Here is a 24,461-nt window from a genome sequence, read left to right as displayed (position 1 = left end):
ATATTAAACCTCAAAAGTGATGAATATCATGTACAGACTATATTTCATTTTTATTTGTTAAGGGGGCCAATGCTGTGTGTTTGTAGCGAAGAACGGTTTTTGTTTCTCAACAGTTTATACAGGCTCCCTCTGGTCACTTCTCAGGGAGCTTGCAGACATGTCAGGAATATCTGAGCCACCTTTCACTCCATTACGCCCACTGTGCTAGAAGCCATTACCCGGCTGACAGTGTGCTTCATTAAGTTTTCATATGTTGTGGGTGTACACACATAATGCAGGAGCATCCAGTTCTCCTATCGCAGTCGGAACACTTTACTGCACCCATACTGCAATAAGAGCACCTAGCGAGAATGAAGCTGCCTTTGTTAACCATAAGTAGTGACACTCCATTAGCACTCAAGAGGGGTTTTGAGGCATGTTCACGTATGCACATTCATAAAGCAATTGTGATTTATGAAAGTAAGTTGCATAGAAATGTGCATATGCCAGATGCCATAAATTGTATTTATTCTATTTTCTTGCTGTTGTTTGGCATACACATATTTTCATGCTTGAATCCAAACATAGTTCATTAAATGAGACCCCTGCTGTGGAATATTCCATTTGTAGAATCCTATTTATTTTCCCTCTGATACAAGGCTGATCCTTTGAACTGCACTGCAGATGTTATCGTTATGCCCCCCAAAACAGCATCTGTCCCCTGCATTGTGGTGCGATAGTTGATTCAGTGATGGTGCTTTGTGACACTTACTGTTTCACAGGGGACCCCATTCCCGGTCATCAATCATGTGTTCTAGCTTCGTGGCACTTCAAGGAGGATAACTGTACCATCAAAAGCCCACTCTGGTCATCATTCATGTACTGTTGCTTGGTGGCGCTCGATGCTTCATGAGGAACCAAACCACCATCATGCTCAGAATGAAAAGATACATTTGGAATCTGGACATACATTGTTCACAAAAGCTCAGAAGCAAAAAATAAATAAATAGCTGACACCATGTCAGCACTCAAAAAGCTTCAGATTTTGGAATTTTGTATTAGGGATACCTAACCTATAGTAAGCCCCAACAGAGCCAGTAAAATTACACCAAAATACCAAACTTTGAAGAGGGGAAAATCTGTTTGTTACTTCAACAGCAATACGTCTTTTCACAGGACAATGGCAAATAAACAGTTGGACTATTACACAATATGCAGACAACAAATCTGTGGCGTATTATGTGCTCGTTCAAACAAAATAAACTCTCGTCATCCTGGTAAGGAAACTAAGCAAAGTTTAACAAGCATAAAAGGCTACACCCTTAATGACAAGCTTATCACCTCTCATATTAGAAGACCTAAGCTAATAAATAAATTTAACATCAGTTAATGCAACAGTTTAGAAAAGAGTGAGGAGTCTTCTGATCTTAATCAAAAAATTATCCAGAAAAGCCTCACTAGGGATCCAAATCTAGATGCATCTACCAAGGACACAGAGAAACAAAGGTTAACAGATTCAGACAAGTTACCCACACAGCCAGCCAATGCTTATCATATTATATTTTTAGGCCACCCATGAACTCAGAATGGCCTTTCATACCTTCAGGGTCTTAATTCCACTACAGCAGAGACAAAAAGAACTGGAACTGTAATGGTGTTGATTTACCAATAATGTGGTATACACACATAAAATAAAGTTCTGTACTGTATTCATTAATGACATTGGGACATGTCAGGAGGTAAAAGTCAATGTTTGCATTTTGTACAAACTAACTACATTCTGTATGTTTTATAATTATAAATATGCAGATGACCAATATATGGAATTTAGAATATACTGTGTGATTCACAGTAAACAAACAATTATAGTACTTTAAATCCTTAACTGAAAGCAGGAACTAATTTTGCACTTTAGTCTAATTCACCATTAACTTGGCATATAGGCTGATTTGGGGATAGTGTCAAACCAGTTGACTTCATATTTCCCAAATTTCTTGTGTTTGTGCTGTATCTATAGAGATAGTCAAGTCAAGTTGTGGAACATGCACTGGTACATTGCGTTGCCGCACCCACTACACAACGAAACAACTCGGGATCCCGGTTGGCAACCCCCAAGGCAGACACGCGGTCCAGTCCCACCCTCCGGAAATGACCCTCTATTTGCCGCAGCCAGGTGTTACGTGGGCGACCCCTTGGCCTGGTCCAGCCACTCAGGTCCTCAACAATGAGGATTCTTACGAGGTGGATCACCCTCGGGGAAACATGCAACATGGCCATAGTGCCGTAACTGACGCTCCCTCACAATGCAGGTAATGTGCCTCATTCGGGAATCCATGAGCAAACGCTCATTCGACACAAAGTCAAACTACCCAAGGATTTTCCAGAGACACAGTACCAAAATACGTGGATAGCATCCATGTCTCGCAACCATACAGCAAAACAGGAAGCACCAGGACTCTAAAGACTTGCATAGATTTTACATAGATATCAGGAGCACCACACACCCCTTTCCAGCGACCTCATGACCCCCCATGCTTTCCCAATCTGTCTACTGACTTCATAGGAAGAGTCACCAGAGACATGAATGTCACTGCCAAGGTAAGTAAACCTCTCGACAAGGTTGACACTCTCTCCACAAACAGACACACAGCTCATGGCCATGCTCAAGAGGTCATCCTGGTTTTTATCCAGGACACTTGTAAGCCCAGACACTCAAGACTCCTTGCTCAGTCTCTTGAGCGCCCCGATCAGAGCCACCACTGACTCTGTGAAGATCACAGCATCGTCAGCAAAGTCAAGATCCGTGAATCTTTCTTCACCAACAGATGCCCCCCAGCTACTGGACCCCACGACCTTGCCCAACACCCAGTCCATACAAGCATTGAACAGAGTAGGAGCAGAATACGCCCCTGACGAACCCCAGAATCAACTGGGAAAAACGCAGAGGTTGTGCCTCCACTCTCCACAGCACTTACAGTACCAATGTACAAGCCGGCCATGATACCCAGCAACCTCGAGGGGATCCCGTAACCCCCAGGATGTCCCACAGGGCAGCTCAATCAACGGAGTCGAACGCTTTACGAAAATCGACAAAGGCTGCAAAGAAACTCTGCCAATATTCGCATTTGCGCTTCATGAGAACCCTCAGTGCTAGGATGCAGTTGATGGTAGACTTCTTAGGCGTAAAACCAGACTGTTCGTCACTGATAGGTGAGCAAGTGATCATGGATCCTATTGAGGACGACCCTAGCTAGATAATAGGAAAAAAATCAAAAAATACTTAAAACACTAAACTGTTTATCATAATTGTACTCTTTCTTTAGGTCCAACCTAAAGGAATTTTTTTATGTAAACCTCTACTTCGTTAACACATCAATAGATAACATAAACGGTCATTTATTATATAACCAACAAACCCAAAAAAACAAATCTGCAATACACTGTTTTCGAAAGCATCAGTACACTTAACTCCTCCAGCTTCAACCATTTCTAAGTAAATCTGCTACTTAAAGGAAACATTACCTTCTCTCAGTAATGTGACAGAAAAGAAACCTGCTTTATTATGCATTTTTTGAACTTGCATAGGACAATGTTTTCTTCTGAAACAATGTTCACATTCCTCATTATAAACTGACAATGTCTTTTTGTGGGAGATGGGGCGAGAGAATTCTGCCTTTACAAGTACCTCTATGAGGTTGGCCGCAGAAAGCCTGACAACCTGTCCTCCTTCAAGTTTTTGAGGGGAAAATGTTGGGTCTCTTTTGCCCTGAGGTGGTTTAACAATAGAACGATCAGTGCTCAATTCAAAACCTTTTTCAAGTAACTTTTTTCAGCAAACAACAACCCCCCCACCCCCCTAGTATTTAAGATGATCGCATTCTGAAACACCTAGTGTACTTTTAAATGTGTGCACACAGATTTAAAAATTTTTACTAAAAATGCTATATAAAATTAGCTGCAAGAAGTAAAATAAAAAGTCTGTAAAAATATGAGTGGTATTAAGCATTTTACTATCAGTAAAAACATTAAGATTAGAAAACCTGGTTAAAAACTTTGATTGCAAATACCTCTTTGGTTAGGTCATCATCATTGTCATCTCGGGCCACAGCTCCTCGATTCTCATCCATTTCTTCACTGTATAATGGATCTAAACTTCCATTATTCCTCATTGTTGAGGTCTCAGAGTTGGCCACCTCCTCCAGACTATTGGCATTCTCCAGGGTAATGGTGGGGTTGACTTGACTATTGGATACAGAGCACTCTGGGTCACGATGTACTAGCCAGGCACTGAGTTCTGTGCTGGGCACCTGTAGCCTGTCCAATGATCGAACCTCACTGAGTAACCGACGTGCTGTGAAGTAGTAATCTAGATCAACACTCTTGGGATGGATGCCATAGCCATCCAGGGTGTTCCTCAGGTTGTGAAATTGGGTTTGGGTGTAAGCAGAACTGGGTCCCAAAATGATTTCTCGCAGTGGTGGCAACTGGGAATTCAAGTATGTATCCACATCAACTCTTATGCCAATCAGGCTTAGCAAAATTGTGAACTGAATAAGTCCCTCCGTGAAATACTTTTTCAGGTAAAGCATTGTCTAACAAGTCCAATAATGGCAGATTAAAAAAAAGAGTGAAAAAAAAAAAAAAAACAACACTGGCGAGGAAAGATTTAAACCAAAATATAAAAAAAAGTTTTAAATTGCAGAAAAACCAATTAACTTGCAAGGTTTCTATAAATTAAAGAAACTATCTGTTTCATACCGGACCAAGAAATTTATACACGACTGCTCAAAATGTGAAAAACAAAAACGACCATAATAAAGATTAAACCAGGGCCTGCCTTTTTTGTTTGTTAGCTTAGTTTTCAGTTGGAGGAGTGGGAAGGTTAATTCCATTCAGTTTAATGAAAAGTTTACTACTCTCTTAGTGATAATTTGTCCAATCTCTGCCATGAATTTGGTTTCCTAAGGGGAAAAAAAAGAAACATATCAGTGAGGAAAAAAATAAATAAATAAATGAATAAAAAAAAAAAAAAAAAAACAGTTAAGTCTCAATCCATGAACCTTCTAAGCCTACTTCAACCCACAGACAAAGTTGAAAGGTACATTTGCAATAATTATTATTATCCATTCATTCTCCAAATCTGCTTTTTCCTAAACTCACAATATTTAAAATATGTTGACACAATGGCTACTTCTGCTCTCTCACAGCTCCAGGAACCTTGGTTCATTTCTTGGCTAGTTTACAGTTTGTACGTACTCCAAGTGCCCATGTACTCGTTTTGTTCTTTTCCAAAGTGCTCCATTTTCTTTCCACATCACAAAGATGTATGCCTTAGGTTAATTAATAATCTACATTGGTCTGAAATGAGTGAGCTAAGTGTGTGCTTAAAAGTAGCCCTCCAGCAATGGGTTCTGCTTAACACCAAATACCATAAAGAAGTTCCACCTTCCTGCAAACTTGTAGTGTTAAATCTTTCCATTTCCTATACCTCCTTATTTTAGAATTCATAATGTTTTCATAAATACTATATACATATATTGTTATCTCCAGGTCCTATAATTTCATGCAAACATAAATGACAAATAAACACATCATAGTATGTAAAATCATTGCACAACCCCAACCAAAATATACAAAGCACATTTTGATATTCCTCCACTGCCAAAACATGTGGAGGACAACCATCTCTGACTCAAAGTGGTAAATATGAACCAGGGCATCCATACAAGTCTTCCTTTCACTCTGTGGGAAGAGACCCAATAAGAATCCATAATAACTATGAAGCTCCCATTTTAAAGAAGTACAGAATCTTTACGCAAAATTAAAAAAGGTATGTACAAAAAATTTGTTTACCAGCTTCAAACTGGTTTCATTCATATTATTTATGCCATGTGTTATTTGGTACAAATTAAATTTGATAGACATGTATTCTATGGTCCTTCATTTGCTTTGTTTGGATACCTGCAAAATAGTCAATAACCTTAGCCAAAAATTTGGCCAGTTGTAAATTCCCTTTTATTTTAAAAACATGACTGAAAGCTGACTAAATGTTAAGCCAACAGAACATGCTGATGTTATCAAGAGTCCACCTGTCTTGAGTTTGTATAGTCAATTTTCTTACAGAAGCTAAAAATTTGTTTTAAGTTTCACTCAATATGCAATTGTGATTATTTCTTTATGTCATCCTCTTTTTCAGCCGACACAGATGTGGAGCCATTACTTCATCCCATCTTTATATACATGCAGAACAGTTCTATTATACTGATTCCATCGTTATAATTTCCTCTTTGAGACAATAGAATGGTAACATTAAACCACTGTGGTGTTAAAAAATAAAAAAAAGAAATCTAGTTGTATATAAGGTGGATGCCATGGCTGGGGAAAATGAACTTGGACCTCTGCATTTCAGCTCCTTACCCACTATTTCACACTACTTAAAAATGAAGACTGTGTAATTTATATTTAAAAATACATACTCTAAATATTTTTGGTAGCCAGTCACAACATTATATTAACATAATGGTCACTATCACCAAGCTGCAGCCTCCCACAAAATTTTAAGAAACTGTGGAATGAAAAATGAAGGATACTCCAAATACAGAAACAGGTGGCATAATACTTAGTATATTTACTTTTGGATTTCATAATATTTAGACATTAACCTAAATGATGTGAAAGGTGCTGTAACAAACATTGAAATCAATGAATGATGAACTCACACTAGCAAACAATAAACAAACATGCCATGTGTATACTGGAGGAGCGACACAGGACATCTACAAATGAAAAGCATGTGTTTTCTGGCACTCTAACGCTTGCTTTTATTAACTTGCCAGGAAATTAAACGAGACCACCTGATGAGGCGAAGGAGTTCCCCCACATCATGACCGATTTACGTGTACAGGACAGATCCCATTATTTAAAATACATCATGTTCTCACAGTTGAAATTAAGGTAATAGCGTCACGAGGTGAAAAATGTGGGACTTTTCCTTCCAAGCAGGTGTCCTGGGTCCTCGATGTTTAAGTGGACCAAAGCTATATTGCGCTTTGTTACCAGACAACCCTTAGGTGAAGGGGATGGGAGGCACAAACCAGGCACCCATCCTGTGATAACTGACTTTCTTTTAAGGACCCTCGTGTGCATTTGGTGCGTCTATACAAATATAAATATACGAACACGTGACACCTGCACATGTCATATCTTTACGGAGAAAAATGCACCCGTGCTCCACCCTAACAATAAAAAAAGAAATCTTCAAACATAAATTGTGGGAAGTAAATGGCACTTTTACAGATACTCTTTCAGAACAACAAAACGTATACATCTGTCATTTAAACCATGATATGAAAACAGGAAATGGTTATTATTTTTGTTTACCGTAAATTCAAGAAATGTGTTTTAAAGATGCGATATAATAAATATACTTATGTCGTTATTACAAACCAAGCCTCTGGCGGTTTTGGTTTAAATTATTTTCTTGATTTGCAACGGTTCCTGACGATGGCTCTCACAAAAGCACGCAATTTCTTTGCTACCCAAATGCTAAGCTAAACTATCCGATGATGTGGAGTGACCTCTACGCTTTTAAGATCAGTCTTGGACGGGCAACACGGTCATTATGCTCTGAACAGGTGCTATATAATAAAACATGGCTTTGTATCCCCACGCGGGATATAGTATTTCTTTTCATTGCATCATCTGACCCCGACTTGTGACTAGACGGCACCCGGCTCCAGGATTACTTGTCACATTCGTAGACAGAGCCACGTTGGATAAACTGTCAGAACGTTGGATTTTCTGGAAATGTGAACACTGGCCTCCAAAATAAGCAGGCCACAGACATCGGTGCGGCATATTAAATATACTATTTAAAAACTTTGTATCCACTCGTAACTAGTATTAGTCAACACATCCCTACTACCAGAATATAAAATAAAGAAAATACACAAGGGGAGGGGCATTTGCGAAATAACAACAAAAAAAACAGACAAGGCGTTTCCTTTTAAGTACCTGTTTCCAAACAGTTTAAAGAATTGGTAAGACGAAAAATCCTCAAAACAACAGTTAAGATCTTACGTTTGGATCTGTATAGCACTGCTTTCCTCTCTTGGTTGTCCTAAAGAATAGCGTATATTCGAGTGTATCTTCGGCCCTAGGAGATCTTGTGTCGTTTCCTCCTTTCTTCGTTCTCTTCCCAAAAGGATGCGTTGTTTCGGTTACTCTTTAGCCGCCTTTCCCAACCTTGATTTGCTGCTTTGCAACATGCGCTGGGAACCTCCCCGACACCCAACCTTCATCGTGTATATACTGGAGTCGGTGCTCAGCCTCCGCCCCTTCCAACATCTCGCGCACACGAAAGCCTTGACAACTAACGAGGAAGCGCTACAGAGACCCGCGTTCGCCCTCTCGAGGCACTACAAGCAACAATTAACGCCTACTAGCCAACGGGCAGGACGTTCCCCCAATTAGAAAGTAAAAACATAAATCGTCATGGGTACGGTTGCCTAACTTGACCAATCAACATTCAAGAAAATAGTACAAAGGCGGATCTTCCTTAAACAACACAACTGTGACGGAAATAGAGCGCTGGTATGGACGTGAATAAAACGAGGACACACTAGAATTATTGTCGCTGTGACTTTCTATTCCGGCTGCTTGAAACGTAATTTGTAGCCATCGAAATATTTTCACATTTCCTATCACAGAATTAGCTAATATGAAGGTTACACAATGTGTAACCACAAATGCCGCAATATTTTGACGGCGTATCAACATGCTGCCTAAAATGAAAAAATATAACATAAGAAGCTGACAGTGCTTACAGGTATTATTTTGGTGAAACAAAAATGTAAGCGTATTCATAAAGTGCATATTTGCTGTTTGTTATTGGCGTTTTGACGGTTGTCCGACAACCCCCTTCGAAGGCCCACCGTGACTTGCAGAATGCTCAGAAACGAAACAGCATGTTGTACGCTTGCGCAGCGTAGAATGTTCCAGGGCCGGCTTGGTGTGACGTAACAGCAACCCCAGTTAACCCCGCCCTCTATTGAATATTGAGCCCATCCAAATGATGATGATGTCAGCTCTAAGCCATCTTGTGAATATAGAGAACTGTTAATACACGCAAGAACTTAATAATAAACCTAAGAAAATAGGGGGCTATGTTCCACTGACACTAAGCTTCTTTTCCTAATGTATTTATTTATTTAGCTTTATGATTCTTTATTTGTCCCCTGTAACAAATGCTCAGAAATATATATATATTAAAGAATAACCCTAAGGGTTGTAAGTGGAAGTAAGGTGGTCAGACCTGTTCAGATTGTACCATATGTTTGTATTTCAAGTCATTTGAATAGAGCAGCTTGTGGTGGCCACGAATGAAACACGCTGATAAAAGTTTATTTCCTAGTTTGAACTCACCATCATTCATCATTAAGATACTGGTACAGAGTGAACCAGTTCTGTTGCTGAGTCGGCCAGGGTGGCAGTAATGTGGATGAATTCACTTTGCATTTCAATTTCTTGATCACATATTAAGTTTTAATTATATTGTGCTCCATCCATTTCCAGTCCCCCTTCTGCTTTTTTCACTTAGTCTAATGTAACCTGACCAGCATTAAAATAGTAACTGAAATAAGAGGTTTAGCTGTCCGCAGTACTCAGAATGACACAGTACCTGAACACGACATAACTCACTTTGAGATGTAACAGTTCATACAACTTACATGAAAGCAATCAAACATTTCTCGTTATATGGAGTCAAACCAGGTCTGAATCCTTTCTACCTTACTTTTATCCTCACTACGGATCTTCGCCCTTTTGCCTTTTCAGATAGATAGATAGATAGATAGATAGATACTTTATTAATCCCAAGGGGGAATTCACATACTCCAGCAGCAGCATACTGATAAGGAAACAATATAAATTAAAGAGTGATAAAAATGCAGGTATAACAGACAATAACTTTGTATAATGTTAATGTTTACCCCCCTGAGTGGAACTGAAGAGTCACATAGTTTGGTGGAGGAACGATCTCCTCAGTCTGTCAGTGGAGCAGGACGGTGACAGCAGTCTGTCGCTGAAGCTGCTCCTCTGTCTGGAGATGATCCTGTTCAGTGGATGCAGTGGATTCTCCATGATTGACAGGACTCTGCTCAGCGCCCGTCGCTCTGCCACAGATGTCAAACTGTCCAGCTCCATGCCTACAATAGAGCCTGCCTTCCTCACCAGTTTGTCCAGGCGTGTGCCGTCCTTTTTCTGTATGCTGCCTCCCCAGCACACCACCGCGTAGAAAAGGGTGCGCGCCACAACCGTCTGATAGAACATCAGCAGCATCTTATTGCAGATGTTGAAGGACGCCAGCCTTCTAAGGAAGTATAGCCGGCTCTGTCCTCTCTTGCACAGAGCATCAGTATTGGCAGTCCAGTCCAATTTATCATCCAGCTGCACTCCCAGGTATTTATAGGTCTGCACTCTCTGCACACAGTCACCTCCGATAATCACAGGGTCCAGGAGGGGCCTGGGCCTCCTAAAATCCACCACCAGCTCCTTGGTTTTGCTGGTGTTCAGGTGTAGGTGGTTTGAGTCGCACCATTTAACAAAGTCCTTGATTAGGTCCCTATACTCCTCCTCCTGCCCACTCCTGATGCAGCCCACGATAGCAGTGTTGTCAACATTTGCATGTGGCAGGATTCCGAGTTGTATTGGAAGTCCAATGTATATAGGTTGAACAGGACCGGAGAAAGTACAGTCCCCTGCGGCGCTCCTGTGTTGCTGACCACAATGTCAGACCTGCAGTTCCCGAGACACACATACTGAGGTCTGTCTGTAAGATAGTTCACAATCCATGCCACCAGGTATGAATCTACTCCCATCTCTGCCAGCTTGACCCTGAGGAGCAGAGGTTAGATGGTGTTGAAGGAGCTGGAAAAGTTCAGAAACACAAGTTTGCAGGCTCACCACGTAACACGTCTGTCGCCCGATGGTTGATACAGGGAACATTTTAAACCGGCCACTGACCTGGCATTGCTCTCACTTTCTGTTTCCTCTATCTGTTCTTTTGATCTGAGAAGGAGCGAATGCAGAACAACATCATCGTCACTTTAAGTGACAGCCACCATTCAAAAAAATGCTTGAAGAATGTTCCTGTCTTCACAAATATAAAACTGATCTGTTTTTCGGAAGCCTGGACTCACCTCCTTCTCATTTGTGCAAGGCTGTGACCCACACATCACTAGAAAGAGAGTTAGAGAGTGGAAGACAGACAGACAGACAGACAAACCAGAGAGAAACCAGTAAGGGGCAGCACTAAGCTCTCATTCCTCAGATACAATTTCACCCAACACAACACTGGGTTCAAATAAGAGGTTTTTATTATCTGCAGCACCTTCCCAAGTTAACACAGCCAACTTGACACAACTGCAAAGAGAGTGAATGTTCTTTCTCCCCTTCCACTTTTCCTGGTGAGTGTTATCTATTGCTTTCTGACTCTTAGTGTCTGAGGTAAAAGGGCAAACTCTTTTTAAACTGGACCTGGGAATGCTTCCAGTGTTGTGTCATTGCCTGTTGGAAGCACTTCGAGGTCACCTCTGGTGACACCCAAAAACCCCAACAGGCTTGCACTTCCATACTCCAAGTCCCATGAAATCCTGTGGGTGTTCAAACTTGAATGAGCCAAGAGGAACACTGCCATCTTTTGTAATGTTTCTGGCACCGAGCTTCGTCCAGTCCATCTATTATTCCCTTATCCCAAAGTGGATGAGGATTGCAAGGTGCCTCCATCCATGTTGTCATTCCATTATGATCACCTGTCCATCCACTTTGAAACTCACTAAATATATATAAACTCAATATATATATAGTAGACTGTAGGACAGACAGGGGACACTTTATTCATGGGAAACTATTCTCAGGCAAGAGTTCCCCATGCCACAGCTACAGGTACAAGCACAGAACAAAGTACACAGTAATCAAAAGTCTGCCTTCTTCTCTCTTTTGTCTTTCTCTCTTTCCTGGTCACTACCTGCTCTGCTCCTCTCCACAAGCTTTGTCCTTCTTCCTCTTGACTCTGGCTCTTGGAGTTGATGCAGCCAACTTCTTTTATGCAGCACCCGGGAGTACTTTTGTTGTCCTGTAAGTGTGGCCTGGAAGCACTTCTGGGTGAGGTGGAAGCCCAATGAAGCAGGGCTCACAATTCCCTGCAGCACTCCCTGGTGGTACCAAAGGAACCCAAACTGACTGTGCAAAAGAACTCCATTTCCCATGATGCTCTGTGGGAATCTGGGGCACCTCTGCAACCCAGGAAGGCTGCCATCTAGTGATCCATGGGAGATAAGTGTGCACAGGGCATTGCATGTCATGGTCATCCCTTACTATATATATATATATATATATATATATATATATATATATAGGGCAGCACGGTGGCGCAGTGAGTAGCACTGCTGCCTCGCAGTTGGGAGACCTGGGGACCTGGGTTCACTTCCCGGGTCCTACCTGCGTGGAGTTTGCGTGTTCTCCCCGTGTCTGCGTGGGTTTCCTCCGGGCGCTCCGGTTTCCTCCCACAGTCCAAAGACATGCAAGTTAGGTGGATTGGTGATTCTAAATTGGCCCTAGTGTGTGCTTAGTGTGTGGGTGTGTTTGTGTGTGTGTCCTGCGGTGGGTTGGCACCCTGCCCGGGATTGGTTCCTGCCTTGTACCCTGTGTTGGCTGGGATTGGCTCCAGCAGACCCCCATGAACCTGTGTTCGGATTCAGCGGGTTGGAAAATGGATGGATGGATGGATATATATATATATATATATGTATATATATATATATATATATATATTGTGGCAGGCGGCCGGGGTCCATGCCCAGCCGGGACGCCCCTGCACACTATATTCAGGGGGCGCAGCCCGGGACAGTGCAATACCTCCCCCTGGACGCTAGATGGCCGCCCCCCCTGGGTTGGAGCGGTGCCTCGGATTCCCGCAGGGCTCCATGGAACTTGGAATTGGGTGCAGCCCTGTTGGGTCCCGCAGGCACCGCCAGGGGGTGCTGTACCTGGGACTCCTGAGCCCGTGTAGGCAGCATATTCGTCACACCCGGAAGTGCAGCCGTAAATCGGCGATCAAACACCTGGAGCACTTCTGGGTGAACTATAAAAGGAGTCAGCAACCACCACTCAGCGGCCAGAGTCGGGAGGAGGAGGACAAAGTTTGCTGAGGACTGGGGGTGGAAGAAGAGAGTGTTTTGTGGTGATTGCTTAGTGTACTGTGTTTGTTGTGGCTGGACAGATTACGGGGAAGACTTGCCCTCCAGCTGAAGATTTTTATACATGCCTCACTGTCAATCTGTGTCAGGTTGGGCGCTATATAGCGCCTTTCTTACTATATATATATATACCAGTAACGGTGCATGGTGAATACACTTGACTGGAGCATTCGTAGTTTTCATGCTCTTTCTCTGTACGTTTAGCATTCACTTGCTCAGAGGTTGATGCGTTTGCTGCTTCCTGAGCAGCTCTTCTTTTTTCCACCCTAGCGGCCTGCTTCTTCTCTTCTTTTGTCAGCATCTTTTCGCATTAAAACTGATTAAGTCAATGTTTGTGTTGCAATTAATGGGTACGTTTTCTTTAATTTTTCACTTAAGCTGGCACTTAAGTCTTCAATCTGCCTCAAGAGTGATTTAAGATATGAAGAGGTAGGAGAAGTGATGGTGAAGGTGATAGGGATGAGAACGGCACCCATACGCATGCGCCACAGGGCCGCCCTGCAGGCTGCTGCCGAGAGATGATTCTACGATAAAACTAAAAAAGAGGAATAAACTTGGAGGTCAATCATCACCCCGAAAGCAGATAGTAGGCGTCACGTAGTATGTGTGTTCCAAATTTCTGGTCAATAGTTCAAACGGTTTGCGAATGACAGGTGATTTAAAATCCTGGACAGACAAACAAACAGCCACGGTAGCGTACTATATATAAAGTTATGCAAAGGTCCAATCACAATCTGATATTTGGGTGGTTATATACCAGGTAATGCATGTTGTTGGTTGTCCAGCAGGCAGGCATCTGCCATGTCCTCTCAGTTGCAAGAAACAGAACATAGACATGTTATATAGTACCTGCCATATAATACAAAGATTACATGACATGTGTTTCATTCTATTTGGGGCTCATCAGGTATACACACTTTTGCTTCCCCTAACAGGATGTCAACGCCTGAGGTAAAGCCTCAGATGTTGTGCCATGGCAGCTGTTTTGCTTACTTGACAGGGTGTGGATCGGAGTACTGACCACAATCTGATATTTGGGTGGTTACCTACCAGGTAACGCATTTGGTTGATTGGCCAGCTGGCAGGGGATTGAACTTCGGGCATCAGCGCCTGAGACAAACCAAAAGTGTGTACACCTGATGAGTCCCAAATAGGGCTTGATGGCATGTACTCTTTGTATTATTTGGCAGGTACTATATAATATATATATATATCTATTATAAAAAAATTTTGGGTCGAGACATGATCATCTCAGAGAGACACTTTGAAGTCTCGTGAGACTTCTTGCACGTCACGCCCTACTTACAAACAGTTTCTCGGAGACACTTTAACGTCCCACGAGACAAGGAAGTGAGACAAAAGGACAGCTGCCGTACAGGCTTTTAAATGATCGTTGCGCAGTGCGACATGCAGATCATGCAGCTCAGTAGCAGCTAGCAGCCCTCCCTTCACAACACGAGTGGCAGAGACGCAAAGTAGCTAGCATGAAGCACGCCCCCGGGGGTGGGGGTTGTGGAGTGGGCGAGCAAAGCGAGTAGGGGGCACAGCCCCCTAGTATATATATACAGTATATATAATACCTTATCTGACAGAGTATGCAGCACCACTTCTGCTTCAGGATTTGATCTTGTCTCTTTTGGACTACTACAACTCATTTTTGGCAAGAGTACATGCATGTTCTATCAAGCTGCTGTATATGGTCCAGAAAGCAGTGGCCCATCTTGTATTTAACCAGCCGAGACGGGCACATGGCACTCCTCTCTTCAGGTCGCACATTGGCTACCTGTAGCAACACACATGAAGTTCATATCCCTGATGCAGGGATAGTCAAAGGTAGTCAAGGGGTTAGCACCTGAGAATATGGAGATACTGGTGAAGTCCTATACTCTTTCTCACCTACTCAGGTCTGCCAGTGAAGAGTGCCTGGTGATGCCGCCTCTGCATGGTATCAAGTCACAATTCAGACTCTTTTCCTGCATAGTTTCTAGTTGGTGGAACGAGCTGCCCACCTCCATCCATACTGCTGACTTCCTCAATTTATTTAAGAAGCATCTGTTCTGTGAACATCTGTCTGATTGGAAAAAAACTTTGCTCTGTGATATTTCATATTGTTGGTTAATTTGTTGTTAGATTAAGTTTAATTGATTTATTGATTCTAACCTATGTATTAGTTATCTTTTCACTTGTGGCAATCAACTTTTGTTGCCTGTCCTACTATACACTTGCTGAACAAACAGGCCCAAGCCTAATGTAACTCAATTATGTTTACCTCTTTTGCAAGTCGCTTTAGATAAAAGTGCCTGCCAAGCAAATAAATGTAAATTTAATGTAAATGTGAATGAATAAATTAGCAGCTGAGTACAGAAACACATAGATGCTAAGTAGATGAGCTAGGATTAGAACTCAAAGTGTTTCTTCTAAAGGACACAGCAAAAGGTTGTGTTGTGACTGTGGGCTGGTTCAGGGCACAAAATAACAAAGCCAAGGCCAAGTTTTTGTTTTATGTTTTGATACGGAATCCACAATTGCAGTATATTCATTTCTTAAGATAAAAGTTCTAATATCTAATTATGAATCGATGATGTTCTGGTCTAACCAAGGCATGGGAAAACTGTACATTCACAAAAATGCCATAACTAGTACATAGCGTTAGGGGATATATTTTAGGAACTAAAACTGTGTACACTGAAATGAAAGGTGTTGAGTGGTATCAGTAAGCAAACACCTCAGATAAATTTGTGGAAGCAGCACAGTTGGAACATTTTCACATGAAGGTTGTAATGTTCTACAATAATGAGATGCATCCTGACAGTGGAAAGTTATGAAACTTTTATGAGGAGGGGTTTACTATTTGACTTGAACTGCCATGGTGCTTGTTTCCCTAAAACTACTTCTCGGTTTTTTCCCCGAGTGTTATGGTTCTTAGGCCAGTATGTCTGCAGCAGGGTGAAAAGTGAGTGAACCCAATTTAGACAATTGCAATGTTTCATTGACTTTACAGTAGTATATGCAACAGTAGATCAGTAATGATTTATGCAGCTTGCTTTCAATATGGGCAAGACATAAGTGACAGAATTAAACTGAAAAAATAAAAGTAATATATTTCTTGTATAGCCCAAAATCACACAATGAATTCTTCAATGGGCTTTAACAGGCCCTGTTTTTTTTGAAAGCCCCCCAGCCTTGACAGCTTAAGAAGATAAGAGAAGACTCCCAAAAAAATCAAGTAGTGAAAAAAATTACAGGAATTTTGTGAAGGACAATTCAGAGAGAGATCCCCTTCCAGGTAGATTGGGCATGCAATGGGTGTCAAAAAAGGGGCAAATACAACACACAAATCAGAACACACGTAATCCTCTTCAGAGAGTTAGATGGTCAACCTGTTATTGCCATCTCAGAAATACAGAATACAGTAGTACAACCTACTTTGCTCTTGCATAGCACTTCTCACCAAGTGCAGATGCAGAGCACCATGAATAGGTAAAATACAATAAGTCAAAGCTACAACCACACATTTATTGGAGGTATTTTTTTTTACTTTGAGTGTAGTGTGGCAGTGTTTGATTTATGAAAATATTATGGAACAGTGGCAGAAAAGTTAGTCTTAACGCTTTCAAAAGTATTTCTTCAGCTTAGTCAATTAAGTTGTCATGTGTCCGGTTCTCAGTGGGGCATTAGTTGTGAAGGCTGGTGTTCAGTCTCAGAATGAGCAACCATTGACACCATGGGAAAAGTTAATGCTAATAAACACGGAGTCATAAGAAGGAGTGTCTTTCACTGAAGATGTTGACTAGCATATGATGTACATAAGTGTGATAGGAATGTCACCTGTCCATGCTGTGGAAGGTCTTCTTCAGCACAGCTGGATATTCTCCACCTGTGCTATATCTGTAGACAAGTTGCAAATGTGGGGACAAGGACTCAGTCCCAACAAAATCTTGTTACAACAGACTGACAGATATGCACTGTTCATGGCTAGGACGCCAAACTTATAACACAGTAAAAGAGTGCAATATTTATTTGGGGAAAACGTACATTAAGTGTGCACTTGGTATATTGTGTTTGTTTATGGGTCTTCCACTAATGTATTTATGTGGATGTTGTTTTTACACTATGATCATGCATTATATTTTATGCTGATGATCAAGCAGGTGAGTTTACCCTCATCTATCTATCTATCTATCTATCTATCTATCTATCTATCTATCTATCTATCTATCTATCTATCTATCTATCTATCTATCTATCTATCTATCTATCTATCTATCTATCTATCTATAAGGAATGCAAAATAATACAAGAGGTGGTGGGATACAGATAGGTTCCTCTGTCTTTATCCAGATATTCACCTCTAATGGACTAAACTGAACTCTTCCTCTAGTGAAATTTCCAATGCTTATAAACAAAGTATGACTTAAAGCAAAGATTACATAAAAGAACTAGGGGGCTTTGTCCCCCTGCTCACTTTGTGAATTTCCCATCGGGATTAATAAAGTATCTATCTATCTATCTATCTATCTATCTAACACCTCCGGCCTGCGCTACGTGCCAGCCAGTTTGTGTGTCTGCCATTTGCGTATGTGGATTTCACTTTCACCAAACAACAAATCTTTTAATTATTGTGGATACGCCTCTTCATTGGGAAGAAACACTACTTTTCCCAGATGGCAACACGAATTAGATGATCTACAAGTCTCTGACTTAAAGTTTAAATCCAAATAATATATTTGATCTCTTTTCACTGTTTCGTTATTTCACCAAGTAATAATTTCTGTTTGTTTGTGCTAATGCAATCTTTACTATCATTTTTTTGAGACTTTCGAATTTTAGTACTTTCATTATTTCTAACTTACTCTGCATGTGTATCGAACCAGCGTTTTTGAATTCTTTACGATGTTCTACTTTGTCATCTACTCTTTGTGTTTTATTTCCGGCACCGGGCATGGTTAAATCTCTTGGCACAAAGTCTCCTCTCACGGGATGTGAAAGTTTATCTCTCTGAAAACATCACGTCTCGTCCCAGGCTAAAAAGTTTTGTCTCGTCCCAGGATTTTTTTTATTATAATAGAGACATAAGAATGAGTCATCAAGGCGGTCTGGGAGAGTTAAATTTTGAGAGGTTGTGAGATGCTCTTGATTGTAACCTTATAGCTTGTATGTATGTCATGGATTGCTTGTGAAGTGGCATTTTAGTGTACATATAAAGTACTATAGGGTGGTTTTAACTACACTCATTGCAATAAAACATATAAACTTGCCTATACAAGAATGACTCTGACCATAAGCAAGCAACTTAAATTAACAGTGTAAAAATTACAGAAATGTAGAAATGTACAAAAAAATAGAATTTACATTTGAGCTTCAGATGAATCTGTCATGCCGATTACCGCCAGGAACTTATCGTTCCAGAGGGTCTGCCACAGTTCCTGGTGGTTCATTTCGAACATGCGAGGAAGTGAGTGGTGAGTTCACTTGTGCCATTATACTGTGTTTTTGTGAATTACTGGATTTTCTATCTGTTTGCTCTGTTTTCGACCTTGCTCTGGATTTTGTTTAGTTGGTGGTCTGCATTATCAACCAATTTATTAATTGGCACATGATTCTTATGTTCAATTTATCTCATTGAAGAATCCTACTTGTTATTTTCTTCTTTTGTTTTTTGAGTTCAGCTGACTTGTTTTGCAAACCAAAGGTTTTTTTTACGGTTTTACTTTCTTTTGAGAGGCATTTTGATTACATATTGTTTTGAATGTTAAAAGCCTTGTCACCCATTTTTGAGGCCTGGAGAAACTGAAGCCTGACAGAAGAGATTGGGGTCAGGCTGCCTACGGTGAAGCCTGTTTCTGGGCAACTTAAGTAATGCTCTGGCCTTGTTTATGAGTCTTTAGGAAGCATCACATCTTTTCACCATTTTTCAGTACACAGATCACAATAGACAGGGCTGAAAGTGACATCAGTCATTTTTAGGTAGGGTTCCTCTCCTCTACAGATGTTGCTAGCTGTGCACCCCATTATATTTTCCCCTATTTTTTTTCACATCAGGTTCCATGAAGCACCCACTAATTCCATGTCTTTGACATGGTGAAGAAAGAAATAAAAAATATAAAAATAACTTTTTTTAAGCCACATTAAATAAAAACACCACATAAACACATTTAAGGTTAAGAACAGTATATTTTAAAAGTCAGCAATTACCCAGTTTTTCCATCCAGGATTTCTGTTGCTGCCTGAGGCTGCCAAAAAGTGGCTTGAAAATTTATTTATGACTGAAGGGGTGAAATCATTGGATTTTTTTGGTAAACATTACATGTTTCTTCAAACAATAATATATTGTACGCGGTTCAAGTAAAGACAAACAAATCTTGCAAGGAATAGCTTTTAATTCACAGAATGCTTAGAGACTAATTTCGAACTCAAAATATTGTCTAATTCGCCATATATTAGGCTCTGAAACTTTAGCTGATTGCACTTAGAAATTGATTACCCCAAAGACTTTAATAAAATTTAAACAAAGGATTAAACAAACATACAGAAAAGTTGCAGTTGCCTGACATGAGGTTCAGTTGAACACTTTCACTTTCACTTTGAAGTGACTTTGAAAACTTTTAGGAGAGGAGACATCTTTTTTATTACTCTTGAAATAAATAAAAGGCTGTTTTTGGAGTAAAAACATTTTACAAACTCTTTTTCTTCATAACTCTTATAATTCTGCACCTTGACTTCAAATGTCTGTATTCTCCAGCACATTTGATTTTGTGAAATACATCAATAAAGGACAGAAGACAGTGTTTTCTCATATGCATCTTTATGTTTCATTGCCAAGAGTTAAATTAAAAAAAAAGTTTCTAACTTTTCAATAAAATATATTTTAAAATCCACTGATTTGCACTAAAGATTTTTTCTAATACGTACATATGACATTTTCTCCATTTTGTTTCACTATTTTCTAATATGCCTATGCCATTCTTTAGAAATTGCATTTTGCTGATTTTCTTAACGAAGTCAAATCATTAATAACATTGAATGTGTAAATAACAATAAATCCCACAGAACAAGTTAGCACTCTGACTATTTGTTTATAAGGTATTTAATGAAATGTCATTCTGGTTCAAGTCAAAGACATGGCATATGATCAGCATCAAGACATCCTCAGTTCAGGTTCTGCGCTTGAATGTTGTCTGAGTGGAGTTTTCTCATCACAAAGACATGCATGTTGGATTAACTGTCATTTTTAAACTGGTCCAATGGGTATTTATTTAAGTGCACCCCTTTGATTTACTCTCACCCTGTCTAGCAATGTTTCCTGCCTTGTGCCCAATGCTGCCAAGGTAGGCATCAATCCTTTGTGGCCCTGAATTGGACTAACTGGGTTTAAGAACATGATAGATAGATAGATAGATAGATAGATAGATAGATAGATAGATAGATAGATAGATAGATAGATAGATAGCCAGTACAGATTTCTATGCTGTGGTGGGCAGGGCTCAGTAACATTACTTGAAGAGAGGACCACTGAATCAATAAGCTGATTACAAAGGCAGGCTTAGTAATAGGAAACACTCTTGACCTGCTGGAGGTAGTAGTGGAGGAGATAATAAAGACAAAACTGACGGCCATTATGGACAATGCTACACATCCTCACACTTGGACACACTAGCATTATGTACTTTAAGCCAACAAATCATGCAGCAGAAGTTTGTCAAGAACCAAGAGTGGGGTTCCTTCATATCTACTGCAATATGCCTTCATAATGCCTCACTGTGATTGCTATATTATCTTTAGCCAACTGAGACATTTTTTTTCTTTTTAAGCAATTTTTGTGTGTGTGTCCTTGTTATATTACATGAGCTTCTGTAAAGACTTAACTTTTTTTCTTGTAACAAATAAAGTACTTTATATTTATCTATAGGCTGGTGTGGAACATATCAGGACAGCACTGACAGAATGCAATAATGTTATCTGGAACTCACTATTGATCAAATACATTCCTTAATGGCAGCCATGCACCTGTCTGAAGACAGGCTTTTTCAGCAGAATAAAGCTTCATGTCACAATGCTAGGAACCTGCTGAAATGGCTTCACAAATATTACAGTGCATACATCTTAATAAATAGTATCTCCTTTCACCAGAACTCAACAGAGTCATGTGTCTGTGTGAAGAGTTAAATAAGCTGTTCAAAACAGAGGCACACCACCAAGTAATTTGCAACATTCACATGGTACACTGGAGTTGACGACAGTCAGATTCAATGTGTTATCCATCTGAAACGTTTTTGAGTCCATGCCCTACTAAATACAAGATAGTCTGATGGCAAACAAGGAACAGACTCAATAATGGGCTAAATCAAGTGGTCACTGAGGGTCTATGTGATTTTTGTGAAAAGATGTTTCCTCTAAGCAATTTTTGCCTAATTAGCTGGCATAGAAGGCTTGCTGAGTCAACCAAAACAGAAAAACTAGACAGAATTGATGGATTCTGTAGTGTGAAAGAAGAATAAAAACCTTCCAGATATTGTGTAAGAATATAAAGGAGTCTCCTCTCCATAGCATCTCTGAAGCTCTACTCTGGCACTTAAGTGAGATGAAGGGGAATTTTTCTGATTATTCTTTAGATAATGTCAAAGATGGAAAATGTTTACATCAGACTAATATTTCAATTGTGAACAGTTTGGAATGAACTTTTTTTTCTCTTTTAGAAGTATTGACCTGGCAGTAATTAATTAAAAAATCCTTCTGCTTTTTCCCCTCTTGGTATGTTAGTAAGCTTTGCATGGGATATAGCTAGTTAACAAACAATAAAGCATAAATGATGCTCCATACCTCCATGGTTGCCTAGTATTTGTCTACAAGCACTTGTAATTTGAAAATTGTTAAATGAAAACAGATTATACTGTACCCGGCTCTGTGCAAGCTTGTGTTTTAGTGAATTTTCATTTCATTGCCTTATTTGTCGTACATTAGACACACTGTCTGAGCAAGCCCATTAAAATGAGTTAAATTCTTCTTTAAGAATTGGCATTGGTTTCAATTGTACAGTCTTTTCTAATTAAAGTGATTTAAATGTCCAAATCTGAAGAAATAGATTAACAAGTTTCAATGGGCATATCATGTCACAACGCTCATTTTTAAGTTTTTATTTTTCAATGTAAACAAGTTAAGAATGTATAACAATCTGTTATTCTGAACAATGGATTTTGACTCAAATATGAAAATAAATAATCACTCCCATCTTAAAAAAATTCAGTGAATAATTTTTATTATCCATTTCATTGATGGGATTAGGCTGAATAGAGAATGAGCATAATTTGGTTCTTAATTTAGAAATTTTTATATTAGTTATTACAGCAATAAACATGTACATTATATCTTATTAAAACGATTTTTGCATGGCAAAGTATGTCTGTATAGGTTTTTCACCTTTCTTAACATTCTCGAACCACTCACATTAAATCAAATTTATTGGACAAGTAGGCACACATACAAAGAAGATGTATGAGTTTTTTTTAAATCATTTTTGACTCCCTGCATATTGTGATATGACAAACACACAACTGATAAGTACATACAAGGTGAAAATACAAAACAAGGAGTGCAAACATGCCCACATAGTGCAAGGCAGTTTAAGAAATGCTGAATGAATACAGAGTTAATTACTTATTATATGTAACAATATTGTAAGATATTGACGAAAACATGGGCAGGAACAGCTGAATTAACCATTTATGAGCTTGATGGGCTGTGGAAAGAAACTATTTTTAGATCAGCTTATTCTGGCACAGTTTAATTTATAACACCTGGCAGGGGAGAGATGTTCAAAGAAACTGTGGCCTGGATGTGACAAGTCTGTTATTATTTTTCCCTGCCTGTGTCATGTTTCTGAAATAGGTAGAAGACTAATAATAATAATAATAATTCATTACATTTATATAGCGCTTTTCTCAATACTCAAAGCGCTATCCACACAGGGAGGAACTGGGAAGCGAACCCACAATCTTCCACAGTCTCCTTACTGCGAAGCTGCAGCACTACCACTGCGCCACCTCAATGATCTTTTTGGCTGACCTGGCTATTTACTTTAGCCTGTTCTTGTCATATTTTGTTGCTGATCCAAACCACGGAAGGCTGACAACAGACTTGACAATTGCTGTGTGGAACTGAATCTACAGCACCAGTGGTAGAATACACACCCTCAGCTGTCACAGTTAGTACATCCACAGCTTTGACATTTTATAATGGAATCTATGAATTTCAAGTCCCTTGAGAGTATGTACCCCAGAAACAGGAGGGTTACCAGAACTTACACATTATTATCAAGTACGGTGACGGGAGATAATATTGAGGGGTCCTCCTAAAGTTCACTATCCTCTCTACAGTTTTGATTGTGTTTAGATCCATGTTGTTCTCACCACACCACAGGGCAGCTGCTCAACCTCCCGTCTGCATGCACACACATCACCATTCCTGATGAATCCAACGATGGATGTGTCGTTCGCATATTTGTGGATCTTGACAGAGAGAGTCTTAGAGGTGCAGTTGTTGGTAATAACTAGCATCTGTAAATCATCTTAGATGAGTGTGTGCGATCTGTGATTAACCTGCACCCCGTCCCGACTTGATTCCTACCCTAAATTCGATCCTGAATAGTATAGACATCTGCTTTCGCGACCATGAATTTAGGGTTTAATGCCAACACTTGTTGCCTTAATGCATATAGTTCACTTTCAGAATTACCTTAAACTCAATGGAAGGCCGCAAGAAGCCGGATCCTGTGTTAGAACTAGTGTCGGGTTCAATTCCAATGTACAACCCCCGCGGTTTCATTCAGACACACCAATTTTACTTAACTAGCACATTTTTGGGATGTAGGAAAAAACCGGAATGACCAGAGAGAAACCAACATTTATTACTGAATCGTATGCTATACCGTACTTACAAATAAAATTACTCTTCTTACAAACATTCCAATATCACACACACTCTCTTCTCGCTTAATCCCATTTACGTTCCCAGGGTGCAGCGCAATTTCTGAAGTGAAGTTCCGCCCATGTGCGTAACTCACGAATCAGAATGGTCCGCCTTTCTTCTCCCCGCCCCAAACAGACTCCAGAAACTGCCGCCATTTTGGCTCCAACGTGATTCTGTCGCCTCATTTAAATTAAAGGCAATGCCGAGCCATCATGGCGTTCAGAGCAAACTGGTGGGGCGTATAGGACCATTTGTCAACTC

General features: G+C 40.1%; 1 protein-coding gene across 1 annotated transcript in view; it reads right to left on the bottom strand.

Moving 5' to 3' along the window:
* nfe2l1b (nfe2 like bZIP transcription factor 1b) overlaps positions 1–8,371 on the bottom strand; it is a 38,334-nt gene extending 29,963 nt beyond the window's left edge. Inside the window, exons 1-2 of the mRNA XM_028819911.2 lie at positions 8,059–8,371; positions 4,047–4,940 (exon numbers count right to left, since the gene is read on the bottom strand). Coding sequence (XP_028675744.1) covers positions 4,047–4,568 — 522 coding nt within the window. The 5' untranslated portion in view covers positions 4,569–4,940; positions 8,059–8,371. The remainder of the gene's footprint in view (positions 1–4,046; positions 4,941–8,058) is intronic.
* Positions 8,372–24,461: the final 16,090 nt, after the last annotated feature.

The sequence above is a fragment of the Erpetoichthys calabaricus genome, chromosome 14 (genome assembly GCF_900747795.2).
Source record: "Erpetoichthys calabaricus chromosome 14, fErpCal1.3, whole genome shotgun sequence".
Lineage (NCBI taxonomy): Eukaryota > Metazoa > Chordata > Cladistia > Polypteriformes > Polypteridae > Erpetoichthys > Erpetoichthys calabaricus.
Note: the sequence above shows the minus strand (reverse complement) of the source record. Positions and strands in the feature narration are given on the sequence as shown.